General features: G+C 41.0%; 1 protein-coding gene across 1 annotated transcript; it reads left to right on the top strand.

Moving 5' to 3' along the window:
* Positions 1–3,073: 3,073 nt before the first annotated feature.
* Positions 3,074–22,191, top strand: LOC102195792 (major facilitator superfamily domain-containing protein 6-A). Its single transcript, XM_005738652.1, has 7 exons — positions 3,074–3,357; positions 5,358–6,855; positions 11,760–11,857; positions 14,002–14,163; positions 14,328–14,426; positions 15,195–15,481; positions 21,661–22,191. The coding sequence occupies exons 2-7, from the start codon at positions 5,360–5,362 to the stop codon at positions 21,883–21,885; spliced, it is 2,367 nt and encodes a 788-aa protein (XP_005738709.1). The 5' UTR covers positions 3,074–3,357; positions 5,358–5,359; the 3' UTR covers positions 21,886–22,191.
* Positions 22,192–22,402: the final 211 nt, after the last annotated feature.

The raw sequence follows: 22,402 nt of genomic DNA, 5'->3' as shown, positions 1-22,402 counted from the left end.
GGGGGGGGTAGATGCTCATACTTGGGTTATCTTTGTCTATTATTTAAATGTATTTGATGATCTGAAACAAGTAATGTTCTTCCCCACGGTCTCCTCCCAGCTTTGGAGGGTTCCCTCCCAGAAAAACTCCCAAAACGCCCTTTAAAGCATGTCTGTTATGACTGAAGGGAAGGTTGCTGATTACACATGTATACACACAGATAAGAGGGAACCAGCTCAAGGATAGATTTATACAAAAACCAGCCAGCGGGTAAGCCTGCAGACACACAGAGAACAGAAGTGATTTCCACAAACATTTAGCAATATATATATAATAGATCATTGCATTAAAATGCTCCAAAAGGCACCAATAGCATAAGCACAATCAAAAGGTCCAGTTGACTGACAGCTATATTAGAGATAATCCATTACAGTCTATCTTTTCTGCAGCAGTTTCAAGAGCATGAAAGGCTAGACAAAATTGTCCTCAATCTCCTGTTGCTGGAGCTTTCACAGGACTTCACCAAACAAAGCCCATTTTTTCTACTACTGTTGTTGTTGTGGTAGTGGTTGTGGGTCACAAGGTAGAGTGGGCTAACAGCTAATCGTGAAGGTTGCCCGTTCCATACACAGTTCCTGTAGTCTGCATGTTGAAGTAGATCGGGTAAGATGCTGAACTCTGAAGTGCACCTATTTGACTGTTAGCTTAGCGCATGTGTGAATGCATGAATGAGGCTTTCACTAAGAAAGTACTTTGACTGCCCAAATAGAGTAGAAAGCACTATTTAAGTACCAGTCAATCAACCTTTCTTCAAAGAGGCATGTCCTTTGCCATTTGTTTGGACCGGTAGTCATAGACTGCTTTCTAGTTAAGCACTCAAAGTGTTTTCTTACCACAAGCCTCATTCACCACACTACGCACACAGTCATACAGGTGCTTTTTTCTATGCCTAAGCACCTTGTCTAACATTTGCACACACACTCTCACTCCAATGGTTGCAGCTGCTGGCTGTATGGTGCCCATGCGGGGGTCTTTATGTGTGCTGGGGCTTATACCGGGCTCCTGAATTAGTTGGAAGTCAGAAATTCCAAGTTCCTAATTGGAAATTTTTTGTGGAACATCCCCTCAACTTGGATTTCCCACTCGGAAAGTTGGAGCAGACCAACATCCTCCGAGTTAGCAATCAGAGATGGCTCCCTTCCAAGTACTAACCAGGCCTGACCCTGTTTAGCTTCTGAGATCAGATGAAATCAGGTGTGCTCACAGTGGTATGGCCTTAAGCTTGGTATGGCCATTAACCAAGGAAAAAAAAAAGCAATCAGAGATGGCGGCACTGAACGTAAACAGTAGTTAAGCTGTAAACTTTTCATCTGTACTGCCACTATAGTGATGTATTTTTAGTGATATCTAAATGACAAAGATGGCAAAGAACCAAAACAACAGAAACTAGCTTCATCTGGAACATCACTCCCGAGTTTTGAGGTATCAGGAATATAGTCAGTGGCCACCTGGAGTTAACAGTAGATAAAGGTAGCCTCATTCTGTCTGGATGCAGTTCCTAAAATCGTGCCCTGTGTGTTCAGCACCTGAGACTGATGCTTGTTCTGGGTCCAAATCCCTCTCCTGCACCTCTGTTTTCCCATCACCTCCTCCTCCATTCATCCAATCACATTTAAAGTTCAAGGAACCCCTTGTATAAACAAAAAAACAAAAAAACAAACCACTTCTTAAAAAGTTGCAGTGTTCTTTAAATCAATAATCATGAGTGTGTATGACTACAGCTCCTCAGGTACAGATTTTTACTGCTCTGAAAATGACTGTGTGACATGAGACGTTATTTACTTCAAGCGGCTGGGTGGAGTGTGTGGCTTCCTGGTGATGTAACTTTATGATGCCTTCCAGGAACTCTCATTGCTCTTGTATTTAAAGCCAGCAGTCCTCACCCACCTGTCTTTACACCTTTGTTAAATACGGCATGAATTATGCTCTTCTGCATTTGCTCTGTTTGTTCTGTAAAGCAAAGAAGGTGTACAAATAAAGTCCTTTCCATCTCATTGATTGTCACGGTGTTTGAACCAATTAATTTCTGTCACAAAGAAAAATGGAAAACGACATGACACCTTTCAGACTTGATGGTGATCATGAAGGAACATTTCTGACTTAACAATAGAGCCAGTTTACACAGTTCATGATCTTTACAGCTAAATTATAATATGAAGCCTCTTAAAGAGGAAGGTTTGATTACAGCTCCTCTAAAACTGGGCATGAGTGCATTAAACAAGAGAGTTTATGTATGATTATTGGATAATAATTTGATATTGATCATAAGAAAGATGCAAAATGCTCCTTATGGTGAAAAATGTTTTATTGTTGTAGACTAATAAGCCTTCAGGGAGTCCTACAGTCATTTTGAACTGCCTGTGTCTCTTTAAAAATGAATTATTGCTGTGTTTTTGTATGTTTTGACTGCGATTAATGGCACTTTCCCCTTTAATTGAGGCACTGGAGACGTTTAGGCGGAGTCGCTTTGTGGTATCAAGTTGCCAGAATTTACACCTGGCAACTACCGGATGTGACGAAAACTTAAAAGCACAACGGTGCCATCAGCTTTGAAAAAAGTAGGCTCACAAAACACACAAAAGTAGCAACATTTTTGTTAAATGAAATGAACAAATGTTTTTTTTTAAACTTTCTAAAACCGAACATGTTAACTTTTCTAAAACAATTCCTTCCCCAAGATCCACTAAGAAATGTTTAATTTCTAATTTTAAACTGTTTTCCCCTTATTTCTAAATACTGTACCAATGTGCTTATGGTAACATTTTATTATGTGTTCCTTGAACAGATTACAGCATTTTTTAGACTTAATGATTCAAAAACAAAACAAACAGTAAATTATAGAAAAACAAAAATGAACTTTATTCAGTCTTTCATTTAATTGTGAAATTTAATTTAAAGGTTATTATTTTATATTTCTGAGAGGAATTACTCCAAACTATTCAATAATTTAAAAATAAACACAATTTAATAAAACTGAATAAGGTAGCGCATACGCATGAGCTTTATTTTGGAAGTCTCGGCCTGTTGTCGTAGCGGTCCCAATGGCGGGCTTGACCGCGGCGTCTCTGTTTTCTGGACAGGTGGAAGCTCCGGTTTGACGAGCTGCCGTTGTTCTCAATACAAAGACAGGCGGAGACGAGAAAGACCTGAAATTCCCCCCGAATTAAAACATGAACTTATGTCGGAGACTATAAATATTTTACAGAAAATAAAAGCGGTAGTTTGAACGTTTTTTGTGAAAAATGTCCGCAGGAGAAGAGAGAAAATTGAAGAGAAACTGCGCAGTCATAGTTTAATGGGAGCGGTGACCTGAGCAGGTAAGAACATTAGTTTGCGTTGTCGTTAAATTTGTCCTTTATTTTAAATTAAGTCTCGTGAAATACATGTTTAAAACGTTTAATTTAGGTTACATGGTAGAAATCCTGACGTTCGGAGACACTTCCTTTGTGTTTAACCGGGTTTAAATGAGCGCCAGCACTTCCTTAGCACTTCCTTAAATTACCCCTTAAACATTCCGACTTTGGTTTGTTTTATACAATTTAGATAACCCGTAGTTTTGTTTAACATGTCTGACACTTCCGCGGAGACCATCACTGATAGATGGACGGCTTACAAACTGAGATCTGAGGACCTCCAGAGGTCGTATGTTTGCTGAAATATCTGTATTGGTGACTGCTGCTCAGCTTTCAGTTTTATTGTTGTCACGATACACAAGTGGATCTCAAAGTAAGGCTTAGGGACCGTCAGGGAGTCTAACCTGGCCGTCTTTGTATAAAAACAAAATATCAGCACCTTCAAAGTACATCCACAAACACTGACGTTACACAGGTCGCATTATAGTACCAGGAACTCGTCCATTTAGACTGATTTAATTTGGACATGGGAGAGTGTACAGATTGTTTTAATATATGTGAATACTGTGACACAGAAATATGATGATTTCTTTGCTTTTTACCAATTTGAACAATACTCTACACATTTAGCCCCTTCTAGTATGGATTATATTACCTAGCACCCGTCAGGGCCATTTAAAACACAGAATGAGACTATTTGAACCTTTTATTCTACCTCTGAATGCTTGGATTCACAGTTTTTCTAGCATGTAGACCTCATGACACCATGTCTAGACCATGTACCATGTACCTTGGTACTGTTCTAATCATTCATTACCAAACCGTTTCAATAAATGTTTTGAAAAACAGTTTGACATGTCTGTAACACAAAACATGTGATTAAAGAGTTTTTTTTTTTCTTTTGGCTCCTGGACCACATTAGACTAGATCTAGACTCTTTTAATCTATAGATTACATAATCTATAGATTATGTAATCAAGAAAACATCCAGGAGAGTTTCAAATTCAGATTCTGTGAGACTTTTGTCCCATCTGGAACCAGATTACTTGACAGCTTTTAACCATTTGGTTGTATTTGACACCAGGTGTAGATCAAAAATGACTACATGTTAGAGAACAAAGAGCATAGCAGTAGTGCAAAGGACTTGGTCTGAGTATAGAGTCCATTTGTTAGTGGTCTGAATGATGAGGGCTACTCAGACCATGGCTGGTGAGGTGAGTGTGCAGGGATGGGGTGCGGTGTTAGCTGACAGTCCAAACGTCTTAGGGGAAGGAGCTGTTTGTGAGTCTGGAGGTGTGGGACCTGATTGACTACCAAAGGGCAACCGGTCAAACAGGTGGTGGGTGGGGTGCAGGGGTTACCTCTGATGGTCCTGGCTTTCCCGAGACAGGAGGACCTGGTGATGGTGTACAGGGGTGGCAGAGGGCAGCCATAATCTGGCTTATATTACCCAACATAGGTTCAGGTTAGGAGCTCTGTTTAAGACGTAATCCTTAAATTAATATTCCATAATGCCACTCTGAATAGATGGTTTTTTTAAAGCAGCTTGTCTACAGTATTCAGAACTGCCTAAATGTTCCTCCAGAGGCAGATCTATTTATACCGGTTGTTTGATTTTGGCCACAGTCAGACAAGTATTGTTTTTGGAAAGTGTCCAGAGAACTCTGCCCTTTCACAGAAATACAAAGACATGTCGTGATCAAGGTTTGCTCTTTTTATTGTTTTCTCTCGTAGTCAAACAAGTTATCCACAAATGTTCTTTTTCTGTTTTAAAAATATTTAATATTAAAACATTTCTCTTAATCTTTCAGGTTATTTCTGGGTGTTATTAGCAGATTTCTGGTATAACTTATATTTTAGCAGAAAACTACTAATGATGTCTCACAGTGAAGTAGTTACAGGATAAATTTAGCCTCATTTGGTTACTCTGGCGTTGCTCTAACCCTCATTTCCTTATCTTCCAGATATGCCAGCCGACGACAAGGTTGCCATCCTGACAGATGAGGAGGAGGAGCAGAAGAGGAAGTATGTCCTCGCTGAGCCATTCAACACCCTCTCCATGGCCCAGCAAGAGGATGTCACAGCGCCACCAGGACCCGGCTCTGACATGGCACGTGATCAGGTGGCAGCAGTGGCGGCCTCACAGCCAAATTCCATGGACTGCTGCGAGAGGACGTGCCTCCGCATCAACAGCCACCTCCTCATCTCCAAAGTCTTCTATTTCTTTTTCTATGCCGCCTACGGCTCGCTGCACCCCCTGCTGGCCGTGTATTACAAGCAGCTCGGCATGTCAGCCAGCCGCAGCGGGCTGCTCGTCGGCATCCGCTACTTCATTGAATTTTGCAGCGCCCCCTTCTGGGGTGTGGTGGCGGACCGTTTCAAGAAAGGAAAAGTTGTGCTGCTGTTTTCCGTTCTGTGCTGGTTAATGTTCAACTGCGGCATCGGGTTTGTCAAACCTGCGGAAATGATATGTGAGGAAAAGGGAGCTTCCACGCCGCTTACACCCGTGGTAACGGTCCAGCCTCAGGATAATGTAACACAACCAAGCAACTCCACCAACCACACCAGAAGTCGGCGAAACGTACTGGAGCTGCATGTGGAGCATTCCCACGTGCTCCACAGGCTAGAACGTAGTGTGGATGCCAGCATAACCACAACATACTCTCCATTTAATTTACTAAACACCACCCAGCTCGTACCAAACACCACTCTGCAGACCACCACCAGTTCTGCTCCAGCACCTGAGAAAGAGTACCATATCATCTACAACATTGACCAGGTGGAGTCCATCTTCCTGCTCATCCTGCTTGTCATCATCGTGGGCGAGTTCTTCAGCGCTCCCGCCGTCACCATCGTGGACACGGTGACCCTGCAGTATCTTGGTAAAGCCCGCGACCGCTACGGCCTGCAGAGGATGTGGGGCTCTCTGGGTTGGGGTCTGGCAATGCTGCTGGTGGGCATCTGGATTGACCACACTCATATCACCGTGGCGATTGAAGGCACTGGTTGCGCTGTGCCAGATTTTCGCCTTCACAACTACCAGCTCGCCTTCATTGTCTTTGGTGTTCTGATGGGTGTGGCGTTGATTGTGGCCACTCAGTTTTACTTTGAGAAAGGCGGTGAATACCAGCAGGAAGTTCCAGAGGTGGTGGAGGACTCGGCGAACACTGACAGGGAGTCAGTCACTTCAGAGCAGACCCCCAGCAACCCCAACACCACCCAGGAGTTCCACTACAGTGACCTCCTCAAGCTGTTATGCAGCGTGCGCTACAGCTCCGTCCTCTTTGTCGCCTGGTTCATGGGCTTTGGCTACGGCTTCGTCTTCAGCTTCCTGTACTGGCACTTGGAGGACCTGGGCGGGACCACCACGCTCTTTGGGGTCTGCTCCGTCCTCAGCCACATCTCAGAGCTCGCTGCGTATTTCACCAGCCACAAGTTCATCGAGCTCGTGGGACACATCAGGTAAGAACAAACACTACAAAGCACCAAAGCTGCTTCTACATATACAGAGATTTTCTCATCACACATCAGTTAGTAGCTGGTAGTTGGTCGCTAAAGAGCATCCCAGGTTCCACTTGCCTGGCTAACCGTAATACCACTCTCTCACTGCCACTGTATCCTTCACTTTCATTGGTTGTTCTTTAGTCGCTTGCTTAAAAGTTTTAAAAGGTTTCGCACACTTTGCGTCGTCAGTGGTTGTGTGGCTTGTTGTCATTGACATTTTCTGTTGTATGTTGCTGCTAGCTGCTTCCTGTGTTGATATTCCTTAACCTCCTAAGACCCAAACTCATTCATGGCATGCTTTAATTTTTCTTTGCTATTTGGGCTGATTGGGACCTGATGAATGTAAAAACAAAGAATTAGCAGATTTATTTATTTTTTAACCTAAAATAAATGAGATCCACATATGAAGACATTCGTTATAATTTTGATAGAACAGTGGCAGTATAATGTAAGTTGATATCAGGCCCTCGTAGAGCAAAATTTCGTATTTTGGTCTACACAACCCAAAATGTGATGTCCACATATGTGGCCGCCAGGTCCGAGGAGGTTAAGGCTGCTTGGAGATCACGTTTACTTTGAACTTTTTTCTGACTTTTTTTGTCCCAAATATTTTTGTTTTTGATAATCATGGGAACCAAGACAGAAACATCTGGTAATTAACTAATGAAGTAATGAATTATTTACTAATTATTTATTATCATGCTGTTAGGTTTCACATAGGTGATGTTCCCCCTTAGATACACAGTACTATCTCTCCTTCTGGGCTATTTAAAGAGCCAGTTCATCTGTATTACCATTGCTGGAGCATGAGTTCCTTTTTCCTCGTGTTCAGCTGCCTCTGATCTAACTCTTCCACCATTAAATCAAAGAAATCTGTAAGCTGTTTAAAAAAAAAAAAATCCATCTTCTCAAATAAATGACCAAAAACAACTTCCATGCTTTCTTTAAAGACTTTTTAAAAGCAAAAACTCTTGATCAACCGTTTAAACTGTGCATTCATAGCATTAATGGTGGGTCCAAACAGTTCAGTCATTGCCTCGCTGTGTTTGGTGTCAGAGCCGTGACAAGTGAGCGCTCCTCTTTGGGACAATGCGGCCATTGAATTCAGGGTCGGACCCTTCGGGTAGCTTCGACATCTGAGAACAAGGGGTTAGATTTCACAGATCCATCTATGCTGTTGACTTTCAAAGAGCTCTCAAGTCTACGCGAGGTGAAGATGGAGCAAATTTAGCTGAAGTACTTAATAAATACACCTGCTGGGCATGCTGATATTTCTGTTCCTCGCATTAATCAAAAGCCTTGTACGAAGCCACTGATAGTTGGGAGCATGCAGCAATTACTCAGACAAAATGAGGCAGTCGTAGAAGCTAGACAAGGTCTATAATGTAACTGAATAATGAATGATGAGCACCGTTTCTCTGGTGTCAGACGTGGAGTACTTTCTGTTTTACTTTTAGAGGCCTCAAAAGAGAAGAATTTACTCACGTGTTCACTGGCAAAAAGTGAAAATAGTGGGACTCTAACTGACATGACTGTGACTGTGGTTACCAGACCTCCAGTTAGCAACGAAACTTTTATTCATAATGTTTCAGAGTATTTCTATTCCCCTCAAGGCTGCTGATTGTCTTAAACTACACACATTTCACTTTTCCTTTATTTAGAATAACAAAAATACAGCATGTAATATAAGTTAGTACATGAGCAAAACACAGGGCATGAAAGTAGTAATGTCTTTGTTACTCCACTGGGAGTTAGAAGATTAAAACTGGGGAATATTTAGACTGATTTAACTTTAAAGTAGAAGCAAAAATATAAATAAACTGAACAGGAATGCTCACTATGAAGAGGTGCTTATGCAAGACATCAGTGGGGATTTTCACACGGACACAGATCAGAAGCTATTTGATTTCAGTGCCTCGGACAGACAAATCGGGCACATCATCGCCATAAATGTCAACAAACAGGGAAAAAAGCAACAATAGGATGAAAAACCATCCAGCTGCTCGCTATCTCAGATTTTAAATGTTGTAACATGTTGTAGAGCAATAGTTTTCAAATTTTTACATCAACATGAGACGAGGGGTAGGAAGCTGATAGAGAGGGAGAGCTTCAGCTGTTTGAGGGTCGGTTTGTCATTTTTCTGATCCAACTCATTCCTCAGATCAGATCAGCATCTTCCTCCTTCATACAGTCCTATGACAGATGTCCACGCTTGTAAGCACTTTCCAGAATTGGCGCCTTGGGAACTTCTCCTGGCCACCATACGGCTGCGTTGACGTGACAGACCTTAACTTTCTCTGTGATCACACTGGGGACTTTTAGTTTACTTTCAGAGCTGATGGTAGATTTTTAAGTGACTAGAAGCATTAGCAGAAATGTTTTTGGAAGTCATCTTTGCTTCTTGAAGCTGTGAAGCCTAATACCATTTTCCATGTTTCATTTTAGCCAATCAAAAGCAGCTTGCTGTGTCATTATTTCATTATATGTGTAAAATCCAGACACACTGGTTAAATATATTAACAGTAGCTCCTTTCTGTTCATATGCATTGAAACCTTTAGGAATTTTAAAGCAATGAGAACATTTCACCTGTTTTTGAAAGCACCTTTTCACAGAAGACAGTTACAGCCTTTACAGGCCCACAGGCTGTCTGGTTCCTCTTAATCTGCATTAGTGACTCTGTGTGTGTATATTCAGTCTCATGCAAACACACCCTTCATCTTCCTGTGTGTTTTCAGGATGTGACTCTGTCTAGTAAGCACACTTCCTGCTTCACTGCAACGTCTGAGCAGCAGCTTCCTCTCTGGTGGTCACTTGCTTTCATTCTAACCGATGAGAGCACGTCAATAAGTGACCTCGGGCTGAAGGTTTAATGTGTTGACCCTTTTAAACCGACTTATTAGCACAGAGAGACCATCTGCTACTGCTCAGATGGGCTCAGTTTAGCATTTAATGGAGTCCATCTTAGAGGACGGACTGAACTCGCAATGTCCAGAATCTAAAGATGTACTTTCTTGTGAGGATTATCGCAGTTTCCCACCACACCAAATCAGACATATTAGCTTTATGTATTTAATGTTGTTATTTTTAAAGTTTCTGTTCTGTGCTTTGTTGTAACACTTGAAATATTTTGGAGGTTTAGATCATTATCAGACAACAAGGCAGCCTGAAACATCATCACAACTTAATTCATACTTCTTCATTTGAATACTCTTTAAAATATGAGAGAGAGAGAGGGAGAGAGAGAGAGAAGGAAATGCCGATATTGGGCGCAAAGAGGGTGCTGCAACAAAAACCTCTTTGTAATTGCTTTACTGTCGTTGCCTGTGGTTTGCATGGAAGATGCCGACTTGTCTGCAAAAACGTGCCAACTACTCTCTAAGCGGTCGTGAAGCTGTGAGAAGTATGAAGCGACCCATACAAGGAGTTGTGCCCCTTTGAAATGTTTTTGAAATGCAGACTATTTGGTGTCATCCACGTAACCAAAGCAATCGAAACAAGATTTTTGGTGCAGCGCACTCTTTATAACTATCCATCCATCCATCCATCCATTCGCGTCCGCTTATCCTTTTCAGGGATGCGGGGGGCGCTGGAGCCTATCCCAGCTGTCATAGGGCGAGAGGCGGGGTACACCCTGGATAGGTCGCCAGTCTGTCGCAGGGCCAACACACAGGGACAGACAACCATTCACACTGACATTCACTCGCACATTCACACCTATGGGCAATTTGGATTAACCAATTAACCTATCCCCACTAAGTGCAAGTCTTTGGACGGTGGGAGGAAGCCGGAGTACCCGGAGAGAACCCACGCAAACACGGGGGAGAACATGCAAACTTTATAACTAGTTTCATAATAAAGGCGGCCAACCAGTTTGGGGATACACATTTTTCCCCATCAGCCAGAGGTTGCCAGGACTGACGGTCCAATCTCTAGGCCTGTGTGGCTGAGGCCTAACAGCTCTCATTCGTTGTTATTATCTTTGGGAAATGCTGACAACACGACCTTTCCCTGTAACGTTGTTTTCAGCGAGAGAGCTTGTCGAGCTCAGTGTTCACACACCCAGAGAACAGAGTGTGTCTGTGTGTTCAGTAACGCTTCAGCTGATGAGCAAACATTAAAATAATCCCGGTGATGAGCGCGATGAACTCGGTGCGTGTTGTGCTGTATTGTTCTCGAAATAGCAGCACAAAGCCTCCTTGATGGGTACGAACAGCACCACAGAAGAAGAACAGAAAGATTAATGAGGCGAACAGTTAAATACAAGCTCGTATAACTAAAATACTTTTTCCTGTTTTTGTAGCAACAAAAAACCACCAGGATAATTCAGTCAGCTGACTTTAAAGACTTTTTACCAGCTTGAGTGTTTGTCAGTTTTTCAGCATTTATGCTCTGTACCATTGGGTCATAACTTCAATATTTATTGCAATAAAAAAACAGTTAAATAGGACAAATTATTTTTGTCTGATACCCAAACTGCAGCAGGTTTGGGTTTAAGAAGAAAGGCAAGCAGATCCAGACGAACTGTTGCTCGTTTTTAGTTACAGGATGAATTTGTTGTCTTTGCTGACGTGGAAAAAAAAGAACAAAGCTTAAACAAAGATTCAAATGATGAACGATTATACTGACTGAAGGTGTGGCCTTATCACAACCAGTTCATCCTAATGGTCATACTTGCAGTAAAACTAAGAATTGGGATGCTTACAGGATAGAAACAGTTGAAGACATTTCTTCAGTCCTTGGAAAGATGTTATTAGGATTTAAAAATGCATATCAGTCTTACCAAACATCACTAAAGCAAAGAAACAACAGCTCAGGATTGAGTTGGTAACAAGTCTCATGCTTCTTCTCTTTCCTTCCTTAGAGTGCTGTACATCGGGCTGGCCTGCAACACAGCTCGCTACCTGTACATCTCCTACCTGGAGAACGCCTGGATCGTCCTGCCCATGGAGATCCTTCAAGGTAACCCTTTCTCTGTCTGTGTCTGCAGGGAGTATTAGGACTTCAGGACCCAGAGGACAGGGCAGGCCAGGAAATGGCTTTGTTTGTCCAGCATGGCGCCTTATCAGACAGCGTTTCTCTTCCTACAGTATCGCTGGTTAGCAGAAGGCTGTCAGGGCTGCTGCAGATGACAGAAAGCTGTAAAGTACGAGAAAAAAACTGAAGGGAAGGGAAACGGCCCGGATTCTCAACTGCACGATCTGTATTGCTCTGTTATTTCCTTTATTGTAGCAGCATTGCAACATACAGAGAGGATATCAATAGAGGTGTTGTCAGAAAGCACATGTGCAGGGCGCTGCCGGACTTGAAAATAACAGAGAAACAGTCCTCTTTCTCGGAGTCACAAATCAGTCGAATGCAAACTTGCAAACCATGTGTCACTTTTTTCAGCCCGGATAATGAACGCTGGCTTTTCTGTGCAAGCAGCAGCTTTCTCAAAACAGGGCTGATCAGTTTTAAAAAGGAAAAGACTGATTATATTATGTCATAGGTCCTGTTTATGAGCGGTTTGTTTCCTGTTCGGGAGCTGCTGCGGTTTACAGAACGCTTAGCAGTAATCTGTCTTCAGTCTTTCTGATGTTCACATTAATGAGCTTTTCAGTCTTCACTCAGTCAGTTTCGTTTTCGCTTTTCGTTTAGTGTAAAGTCACGGTTCGGTTCGCCGCGGCTTTGTTTTTTGCTTTCATTTATTTTTTTTTTTTTATTTGCTTTTTGTTTTTTTTTTTTATTTTTTTTTTTTTTTTTTTTTTTTTTTTTTTTTAATTTTATTTTTTTAATTTTTTTTTTTATTTTGTGTTTTTGTTTTTTAATTTTCTGTTTTTAATAGTTATATATATTCTATTCAATATTAAAATATTTTTATTATATATTAATTTGATATTTTTTTTATATTTATATTCCCATCACACCATATGATTTGGCATCCCAGATTATTTACACTGTATTTCTAATTTATCTTTGACTTTATTTAAGCAATGCAAAGTAAGGTGAGAAATGCAGTGTATACAGCTGCTCTCTGTGGCTCACTGGTTTGCATGAGACATCCGCCCTGAGAAAACAGCTCTGCCTCGCAGAATAAACACGTGAAAGCTGCATCGGGGCTTCAGTTCTGAGTGCTCCACCTGTTGGTCCAGCGTTACGCTGAGTATGACACAATTTCAAAAAGTCAAAAAATATATTTAGCATTTGCAACACGTGGTGTAAAAACAGGGAGGGCTGAGGCAGCCTGCTTTTTACCTCGATGCGATTAGCTGGTCTGCAGAGAGGAAGCTGAGCTGAGGTGAAGAAATAAAACTGTCACTGCAGGTTAATTAAACATATATGTCAGCATTTATTTATTCTCCAGAGTCCACAAATGGTTGACACTTGGCAGTGGAGAAGTAAGGACAAATAATTTAACTTGTGATATTTGACCTTGCAATGCATGAAAAGCCAAATTTTCATAGACTTTTTTTAATTCCACAGTAGAGCAATTCACTTACTCAAGGGCCAGGAAGAAAAAGGTGAATTAGAAATAGATTTAGATAATAGATAACAATAGAAAAATAAATAAGAAAGAATGCAGCAGTCAATATCTGCAGGTTATTGACTCTTGATTGGAGTTTGGAGGCAGCACAGAGAGCCAATCTTTGTCTAAGAGGAGGCTTTAATGTGTGGACATTAATGCTGCGAGGTACACAAATGCATTATAGAGGCAACACTCTGCATGTTTAATATCATACACTCATGCAGGTCTGCTAATATGAATGCTGCTAATAGGGGTGTTAATAGCTTTAATATAGTTTAAATTCTGCATCTGTGCTTTTCAAATGTGCCCTATAGTCCACTAATGAAAGTTATCCAAGCTTCATGACATTGACTTTAAATGTGATGAAATGTTTAAGCAAACTTATTTTCGACTGAAAGTGTTTTTAAGTTGAAAATCTGGCCAATTGTTAAAAAACATAATAATTTCAGAGGCTCTGCCTGTATTTGTTCAACACATGCTGCTGATGTAATGACTCTAAAGCTGAGATGTTGGAGTTAATTGATTACATCAGGATGCTTGAGTTTATTTAGATCCAGATTCAGCTGTGACCCTCTGTATGTCCCTGTTTGTCCTCCAGGTGTGACCCATGCCTCAGTTTGGGCAGCTTGTATCTCCTTCCTGAGCGCCGCGGTCCCGCCGGCTCTCAGGACGTCGGCACAGGGAATTCTGCAGGGCCTGCACCTCGGGCTGGGTCGCGGCTGCGGAGCCATGGTCGGAGGAGTATTCGTCAATTATTTTGGTATGAAACGAGCACGTGAGGCGGAAATTGCCTTGCAGCACACTGGCTAATGTTTAAATGCAGTACCGGTGTAGTGTAAGTGGTTTATTTGAGCTGCTTTAGGGTAGGAAACACAGGAAAAATATGAGTTCGCCTTGCTAATGGTTTCTCTGTTTGCTCTGCAGGTGCTGCAGAGACGTTCAGAGGAATCGGCATGGCCTCCCTCGTCATCCTCCTCATCTTCTCCTTCATCCAGTGTCTGACCGGAGACACTGAAGGCAAAGGTGGGAAAAATGCATACAAATAAACAAGATCGCAGATATGCACATTAGGCTTGTTTTGTATGTCACTAAGTAGATTGCAGGTTGATAGTGTCTGCAATATTTAGAAAACTAAAGCATTAACTAATCTTGTCTAATAAGAAGTGTAAGAACACAGCATAATAATCACCTTCTAAAAGGAAATCGATGAAAAGTAGCTCCATAGTGTTGAGGTGTACAGATTTGCCTAACAAGTGAGATTCCTGGTTTGATCCCAGGAGGAAACACTAACGCCTTGACCTTAGCCCCTTGTGGATAAAGGAGCAGCTTAAAAATTAAAGCTGAAACTATGTGATCCGCAGTAAACAAAAGCTGTGCTTCCTGTTGATATTTTGAGCCGGATGTTGAATCATGGCTGGTCATGTTTCCACTGCTTTTGCTGGGTTTGTCCCTTGGGGTTGGGTCTAAGTGTGTCAGGATGTTCATGAGTGACGTGGATTGGTGCAGTTTTACAGATAATGTGGTAATGAGAGGGCTTTGATCGAGAGGAAAGTTCCTGATTTACCAGTAGGTCTACATTCTAACCCTCACCGGTGGTCATGAGCTCTGGAGAGTGACCAAGAGAGGTGGAGGAAAAACTGGAAAAGTATGTCTGGAATACCCTGCTCTAGATTAGCAGAACAAACTGTTTTAACTGATGCTTTTGCTGTGACATGATACACATTCAGATCCTTAAAATCTATATTTTTGTGCCCGTCGTTTCGTGTTTCTTCCCTCTGCACCTTCTTCCAGAGGACAAAATGCTAGCAGAGAACATCCCTGTGCCCTCCAGTCCAGTCCCGATCGCCACCATCGACTTGGTGCAGAGTCACGCACCCGACGGCAGCCCGGCCCCAGTGCGACAGGCTCCCTTGTTGCCAGTAAGGAAGACTAAACATCAGGAGGATCAGGAGGACCCGAACAGACCGGCTTGGATGCTTTCCGGTGCCCCCTGGGTCACCATTGCCTTCGCCTTTGTCCAGATCAAAGAGATGATCAGCCTGGCAAAGAACAGCACTCGAGACCCTCACCCACTGCAGGTGAACAGACAGTAGCCAAGCAGAGTTTTAGTCATGAGCACATGAAAAGAAAAACAAAAATCTGATTTAGGAGATAAAAATGTGAGAACTGGTCATTTCGGAAGACTTACAGTAATGTTATGTTTGGTTCAAGTTGTGGGAATATTAAACTGGGACTCTCCTGAATAGTTTTCTGTCTTCTGCAGTCAATTTAATACAGTTTTATTTGTAGAGCGCCATATCGCAGTATCGGGGGCCTCAAGGTACTTTATACTGACAGAATCTAAAAGCCGCAGCACGTCTGTCACTCTCTGAAGCCTCAGTATAGAGGCTTCAGAGAGTGTATAGACTTTTAGCTCAGTCTTTTTAGGAAAGACGAAGCAAAAAGGGTCAGAAAAGTGGCTAAATGTAGCGACAGCTCTGTCAGCAGTGAGGTGAGCTGAAGCGTTTAGATTTCCACATTAAAGAAAAACTAAAATCAGTGATTGCATAGTTGAGAATTTGACATCCATATAACAAATATGTGTTTCCCAGAGAATTGGATCATTTTTGTTGCGATGGTGAGGCAGGAGGCAGGTGAGGCAGGTAGATGTTAAACACTTTGTGAAATTAGTTACTAAATGATACCGTCTTTAATTAGTGATAATAAATAGTGGAGCACCAATCAGCTGCTGCTGTAGTCTTCATTTCATGGACGTACTCCTCCACCATCTCCAGTGCAGCTGGTGATGCTAGTCCTTGTTCTGTCAAGCTGGAGGTCAGCCCCACACATCCCAGAAGGTGGAGTTTCAGTTAGAATAAGCAGGGAATAAAACCTGAGACAACTCTATGCCACAGCAGCAACCTGACCTGGTTGACCCGGACTTTCAAAGTAAGAGTGAAGTTATTGTGCGCTGAATCAAACATGATAAATGTATTAGTGTGTACACGAGGGGTGATCAGAAAGTTCTGAGAGCAGATACCTGAATATCAAAAGCCTCACCTGATTTTATCTTCAGCTGATCTCTAATCAGATCAGACTTGAGTTCTCAGACTGTTTTCAGTGTAGCTGCTTTGTACAGAAGGGCCTGTTACGTCCGTGTGTACTTGTGGCTCTGTAATGTGAGCTGGATGTCCTCCACTGCATCAGAACACTGATCCTTCAATTTTGTGCATTTCCCAAAACTGGAACTAAAGTCACAAGGAGGCAAACCTGGTACACGGGGCAGGAGGTGAGCGAGACCTGTGTTCAGTGCAGTGGCAGTCGGCATTGGGAGCGACCTGCGTGGTTGTCCTACGCAGAGCTTTACAGACAATCATCTGTGTTGTAGCTATGCATTATCACCAGCAGCTTTCTCAAAATATGTTGAACAACCAGTAATCTGGGCTACTTAAGCTGCTGTTACTGCTGTTCTTTAGCTTAGAGCCATTCCCAAGTTTTTGACTCTTGATTGGAGTTTGGAGGCAGCACAGAGAGCCAATCTTTGTCTAAGAGGAGGCTTTAATGTGTGAACATTAATGCTGCGAGGTACACAAATGCATTATAGAGGCAACACTCTGCATGTTTAATATCGTACACTCATGCAGGTCTGCTAATATGAATGCTGCTATTAGGGGTGTTAATAGCTTTAATATAGTTTAAATTCTGCATCTGTGCTTTTCAAATGTGCCCTATAGTCCACTAATGAAAGTTATCCACGCTTCATGACATTGACTTTAAATGTTGAGATGAAATGTTTAAGCAAACTTATTTTCGACTGAAAGTGTTTTTAACAGCTAAACACAGGTTAAAAAGTCCAAAAGAAATCTGAGCAGAAAAATTGGGTTTCAATTTTAGGATCGATCTCAAATGGTTTGATCCTCAAGAATGAAACCAAAAGGATTGTCATTATCATCCAAATCAGCCTGTTAAAGTGCATCTGAGCCTACAGCAGGCATATTCAAAGTAGTTTAACTGAAGTAACCTAACAGTTGGACATGGGTGTCTGTATGAAGCCAGCAACTGGCTGTCAAATAAAACAAAGAAAGTATAATCCAGCAGTTTTTCAGCAGTGCTTATTATTAATTTTCACATTGACCTGGAGGGTCAAGAAAATACAAAACTAAAACTACACCTTTTAATTATTATTTTTTAATTGAGCTTAGTCTTTTCGTAACTACATTAAACTATCTTAGCTTCAACTTCTTTTATGTCCTGTTCCCTGATTTTCTTCAGACTTCTGCAGCTCGTCTCCTCAGAGTTTACGAATTCTTATAGAATTAACTTGTATAAAAAATTTTAACAGTGCAAATTTCAAAATTATATTTTCTGTATATCGGTTTACATGTTTAAAAACTCACAAGAACCCAAAAGTCTGAAGCCTGTCAGAGCTTCTTGTGCTGATTGTTTTATTTATTCATGTTTTTTTTTCATGTTTCTTCCCCTCACGGGTGATCTTTGTTCCTGTTCTAGCACATTTTCAAACCTACAGCATCTTATCTGCATGATTTATCATCACCATCTGCTATACCCTGTTGCTTTTGTGAGAACTGAACAAAGTCCTTAACTCAACATAGCCAAACGCCAGCGTTAATGCTTCTAAACTGATGACTTTTAAGCTGAAAACTGCCCGAGACCTGGCATTCATTATTAGATGCAATCCGGGTCAGCCCGAGGCACGAGTTGCTTTTTGTAGTGTGTAAGTGGTCAGACTGTGACTTTCAGGAAGAGATCTAAAAATAGCAGCCAGCCTGTCTGGTTAAAAGAGGATATTCCTGATGAGGAATTTACTGGCGATCCAATAAAAATAAGAAAACGGTTAGAAGTGAGCTCGGTCAGTTACAGACATCAGCACGATTTAAATCAGGGCAGGCTTTTGATTTGTGGACATTTTACACGGTGTGTAATTTTTTTTAATAGCCACATGCCGCTGTAGCTGCTGTATTATGAGGCATTGTGTAATAGTAACTCACTGTTTCCATCTGTTGTGTCTGAAATGTCTCTTCTTCATGCTTTAACTCATTAATCTGACACTTCCTCCTGACTGGCTGCCCACACACACTGAAGAAAGGTGAGATGGTGTTGCGTGCAAAGGTTGATGGAAAACTACTGTGTGTGTGTGTGTGCGCGTCTGTGAGGTGGGGGTGTAGTTCAGGATTTTCTGTGTGTGTTTTCTCATGCATGGGGTGATAACAGTGACTCAGGCATACCTGTGTATGTGTGGGCGTGTACATGCATGTACGTCTTTGTGTGTCTGTGAACCGCCCACACCTGACTCTTGACATCATGTGATGCGCTTACATGTATGGGTTTCTCCCCGGTGATGTCACCTCCAACCCCACCCTCTGGGGGTGGGGCCTGAGGTCTGCTTTTGTGGCCGGGAGCTGATCTGAGCTTTACCCCTGACTGATGAGGTATTTAGATAATCTGTGCTCGGTAAAGCAGCTACTTCAGTCTTTTGTTGCTTTGATGGCACTACTGGTGTCTGCAGAATTTCCCAAAACAATATATTCTGTTTTTAAATATAATATATCTTTAAAACACAACTGTTATAGACTTTCTGGCCAAAACGCATTTAATAATTTTCATAGTTAAAAAATACTTATATCATTTTCTTTGCTGAGAAAAGAAGATGATATGCATAAAATAAAATTTGCCTTCTTTTTTTGCTTTGCAGCTCTCTTGTGTTATAAAAATCGCATGCTTATTTTCTTAACGTTGGTGCATTTTCACTCACATACTGTTTTAGCAATTTAGACTTTTTATTGTGTGACCATAAAAGTAGGTAAAAATGTGACCTGCCAAGGTATTGCAGATGCAAATGAGCTTTAAGCTCACTCTAGTACAGTAGCTTAAATAACATTTATGTTAGTATTGTACACAGTCCCTTTCAAATAAAAATAATGAAAAAAATAACATAAATATCACCTGTTTGTTTTGGGACTCAATGTTGGCATCTTGGCCAAACAGTGAAACACTGCGTTCTCAACTAATGCTAACAAGCTTTTATTACCATAGACTATATGGGTGCATCACACAACCTATTAATTGTGCTAAGTGACAGACTAATTGGAATATAACTCACCAAAACCACAGCATAAACTACTTGGATGTGCTGTCTCTAACTTTAGTATCCAGATAGATGAGTTATAAAAACAAATCACCATGCATACAGTTTTTATGAAGAATTATACTATCCAAAAGAGGGGGGGAAAACAGAATTAAATTTATTCCCATTTCCTTGTTGCGATTACACCACAATAACTGTGTAATGTTTAAGTTAATAATTACAATTGCAGATAAAATGATGTAATGTTTGCTATGGGGAAAAAAAAAATTTTTTTTCCATAATGTAGCAGCCGTGCAAGCAAATAAATCAGATTTTGTCAGTCTTATTTAATCAATTTGATCTGAAGATTAAATATGACTCGTAGCTGCACTTTGCTCTGAGTTTAGTTTAAACACAGTAAAATAATAAAAAAAAATAAAAGCCATGCTGAGCAGTAAATCCCCTATAAGGGGATAAAACACAAGATTTCCATTAAAGCTGCTTTCATCCTACAATTTTCAAATGTAGGATGAAAATTATAACAGCTTTTGTATCACTAAATTCAATTTTAACAGTTAAAATATTTTTACAAACAGATATAAACAAAAAAAAATCTGTAAAACTGCAAAAAAAAAAAAACACCCACATCTGCGAAAACAAACACCAATGATGTTAAAAATAATGGAAACATATGGTGGACATATATTTACTTTATAATGAAAAGCTAGCTTTGTTTAATATTTTGATCCTTTTTTTTAATGCAGTTAAATTTCTTCATTTTCGTATCCTCACCGGCTTTTAGGGAGGTTTAAAGCTCCTACTTCTAATCATTTTTCCACAATATTTACTATCATATGACAGCATTTCATTAAATTTTCTTAATCTGTCCTTGATAAATTTAAGTTACATTAAACCTGTGTGCAGTATTCAGTGGCTGTGTGATCGCAGCTGCTGCTTATGATGAAGGGCTAGCATTTTTAGTTACAAGTCAATGTCTTTTTTACAAGTTAAATAGTGTGGGAGTGAGAGTCTGTTTGCAATACTGGAGTTATGAAACTGTAAAACACTGCAGTAAGCTCTGGGAGTAAACACAAGCTCACATCTAGGAGCCACTTTTGTCGTTTTTGTACAATAACTTCAGGCTATTTAATGAAGTTACGTATACTATGACTATTTGGTGATTACAGGCCTTCAATATACATACAGATGCACAATTTGTAATACATTCAAGTAAATGAGATTTACTTATTTAAAAAAACATTTATGCCCTTTTTAAAAACTGAAGCCAAATCAATTTTACATCCACAGCCAAAAATCTGATCTCATGGAAAAGCATCATCTGTAGTTAAATGACAACATTCTAATGTGCGTCCAGCAGAGGAACAGGAACCAGAACTGGTATCCTGGAGGTTCGATCTGTTTTCCAATGATTTAACAGAGAAAATATCAAAAAGACCCTTTAAAGTTTCGGGTGAACTTTAAAGGGTCTTTAGCATCTGAAGGGTCTCATTTTTACCTACATTTTGGTACCAGACCCATCTTCTAGTTTTTTTCCTCCTGGGTCAGAATAAATGTCTAATGTAGTCATATTTGAACACACTGAGCATTGCTTATGGCTCTAAAATGTAGAAACAACATCAATAATGACATGTTCTATATAATATTTTTAACATCATTCGAGAAACTCATCGAGGTTGAAATTTGGTTCAAATCTTTAAAATTCAAGCACAGAGGTGTCGTTGCAGTCGTGCAGCCTCGCTAACAGTGCGGGAAATCTTTTTATTCATTAACCACCGACAAACACATTCAGACTGCACCGATGTTGCCGTCCAGCCTGAACCGTGCAGGCTGCTTAGAGCGCCTGGAACAGAGCCAGGACGAGAGAGCTGAGGTCTGAAGATGACCTGGAGGCAGTCAGAGTAGCAGAGGAAGTTCAGGGAAGGTTACCCAATTCTTAAATACTTGTCATAGTTAACATGTTATGTAAACAGCTAGTGTTAGCATTAGCACCCTTGTATCCATGTCTTTGTTGGCTAGTAACAGCTCAGGCAGGTTTTTCCTGCTAGCATTTTGTTGGAAGCAGTTAGACATGATCTAGCAGATGTAACCTAAACTGTTGTTCGGCAATTGTGCCACATGTTCAACTGGCTTCTTGCCAGCCGCCCTCAATGTTTTTGTTTCTCATGTTGCTAGGTGCATAATGAGCGGGCGGTGGCTGAGTACGAGGCGGTGGCAACTTCGCACAGAAACTCGAGCGATGACGGCACACACCCGCCGATATCCACCACGGAAACTCCCACGCAAGCAGACACCGCCCACACCTCACACACAGACTCTGACAAAGACCAAACGCACCCTGCGTCAGACGGAGGAGCGCCCAAAGACAATACGGTCTTCACAGAAGAAAACCCACATTGAGTGTTCATTTAAAAACTATTGAATGCACACACAGAGGGCTTTAACCCCAGTGTGTTTCATTACTGCAAAGTGACCTGTCTAAACAAGTTCATCTGTCCTCTAGTTCAGTGTTAAAATCCTATTGTGTGGTGAAGTGATTCCTCTGCAGTTTATAAACACTGTGTCCAGATTATTCTAAAAGCTAGTGTAGTGTGTACATATGATTGTGAAATGGGGGATTATCCTTGAATACTGGAAGCAAGCTGGGAATGGTTTAGTTCTAGAGGTGGAGTGGTTTCTAAACTTCATTAATGGATGGTTTTTGCAGCAGGTTTGAAACTGATCTCTGCGCACTGCAACACCTTCCAGTGGATTGTGAAGGAAATTCCTTCATTTGTAAATGTGCCTCTTGATATGTTATTTAACTTAATTTACGTTTAAAATGGGAAGAAAACTGTTGAAGTGTTTTTAAAAGAAGTAATGATACAACGTGCAGCTTTGACTGGACGACAGCACAAATGACTTCATGGGATTTTAA

This window comes from Pundamilia nyererei, unplaced genomic scaffold (assembly GCF_000239375.1).
Source record: "Pundamilia nyererei isolate P.nyererei 1_Seehausen unplaced genomic scaffold, PunNye1.0 scaffold00085, whole genome shotgun sequence".
Classification (NCBI taxonomy): Eukaryota; Metazoa; Chordata; class Actinopteri; order Cichliformes; family Cichlidae; genus Pundamilia; species Pundamilia nyererei.
Note: the sequence above shows the minus strand (reverse complement) of the source record. Positions and strands in the feature narration are given on the sequence as shown.

Coding starts and splice junctions, on each gene's coding strand:
- LOC102195792 (XM_005738652.1), top strand. CDS start 5,360: ATGCCAGCCGACGACAAGGTTGCCATCCTGACAGATGAGGAGGAGGAG. Junction 14,427..15,194: donor CGGAGACACTGAAGGCAAAG/GTGGGAAAAATG, acceptor ACCTTCTTCCAG/AGGACAAAATGCTAGCAGAG. Junction 15,482..21,660: donor GAGACCCTCACCCACTGCAG/GTGAACAGACAG, acceptor TCATGTTGCTAG/GTGCATAATGAGCGGGCGGT.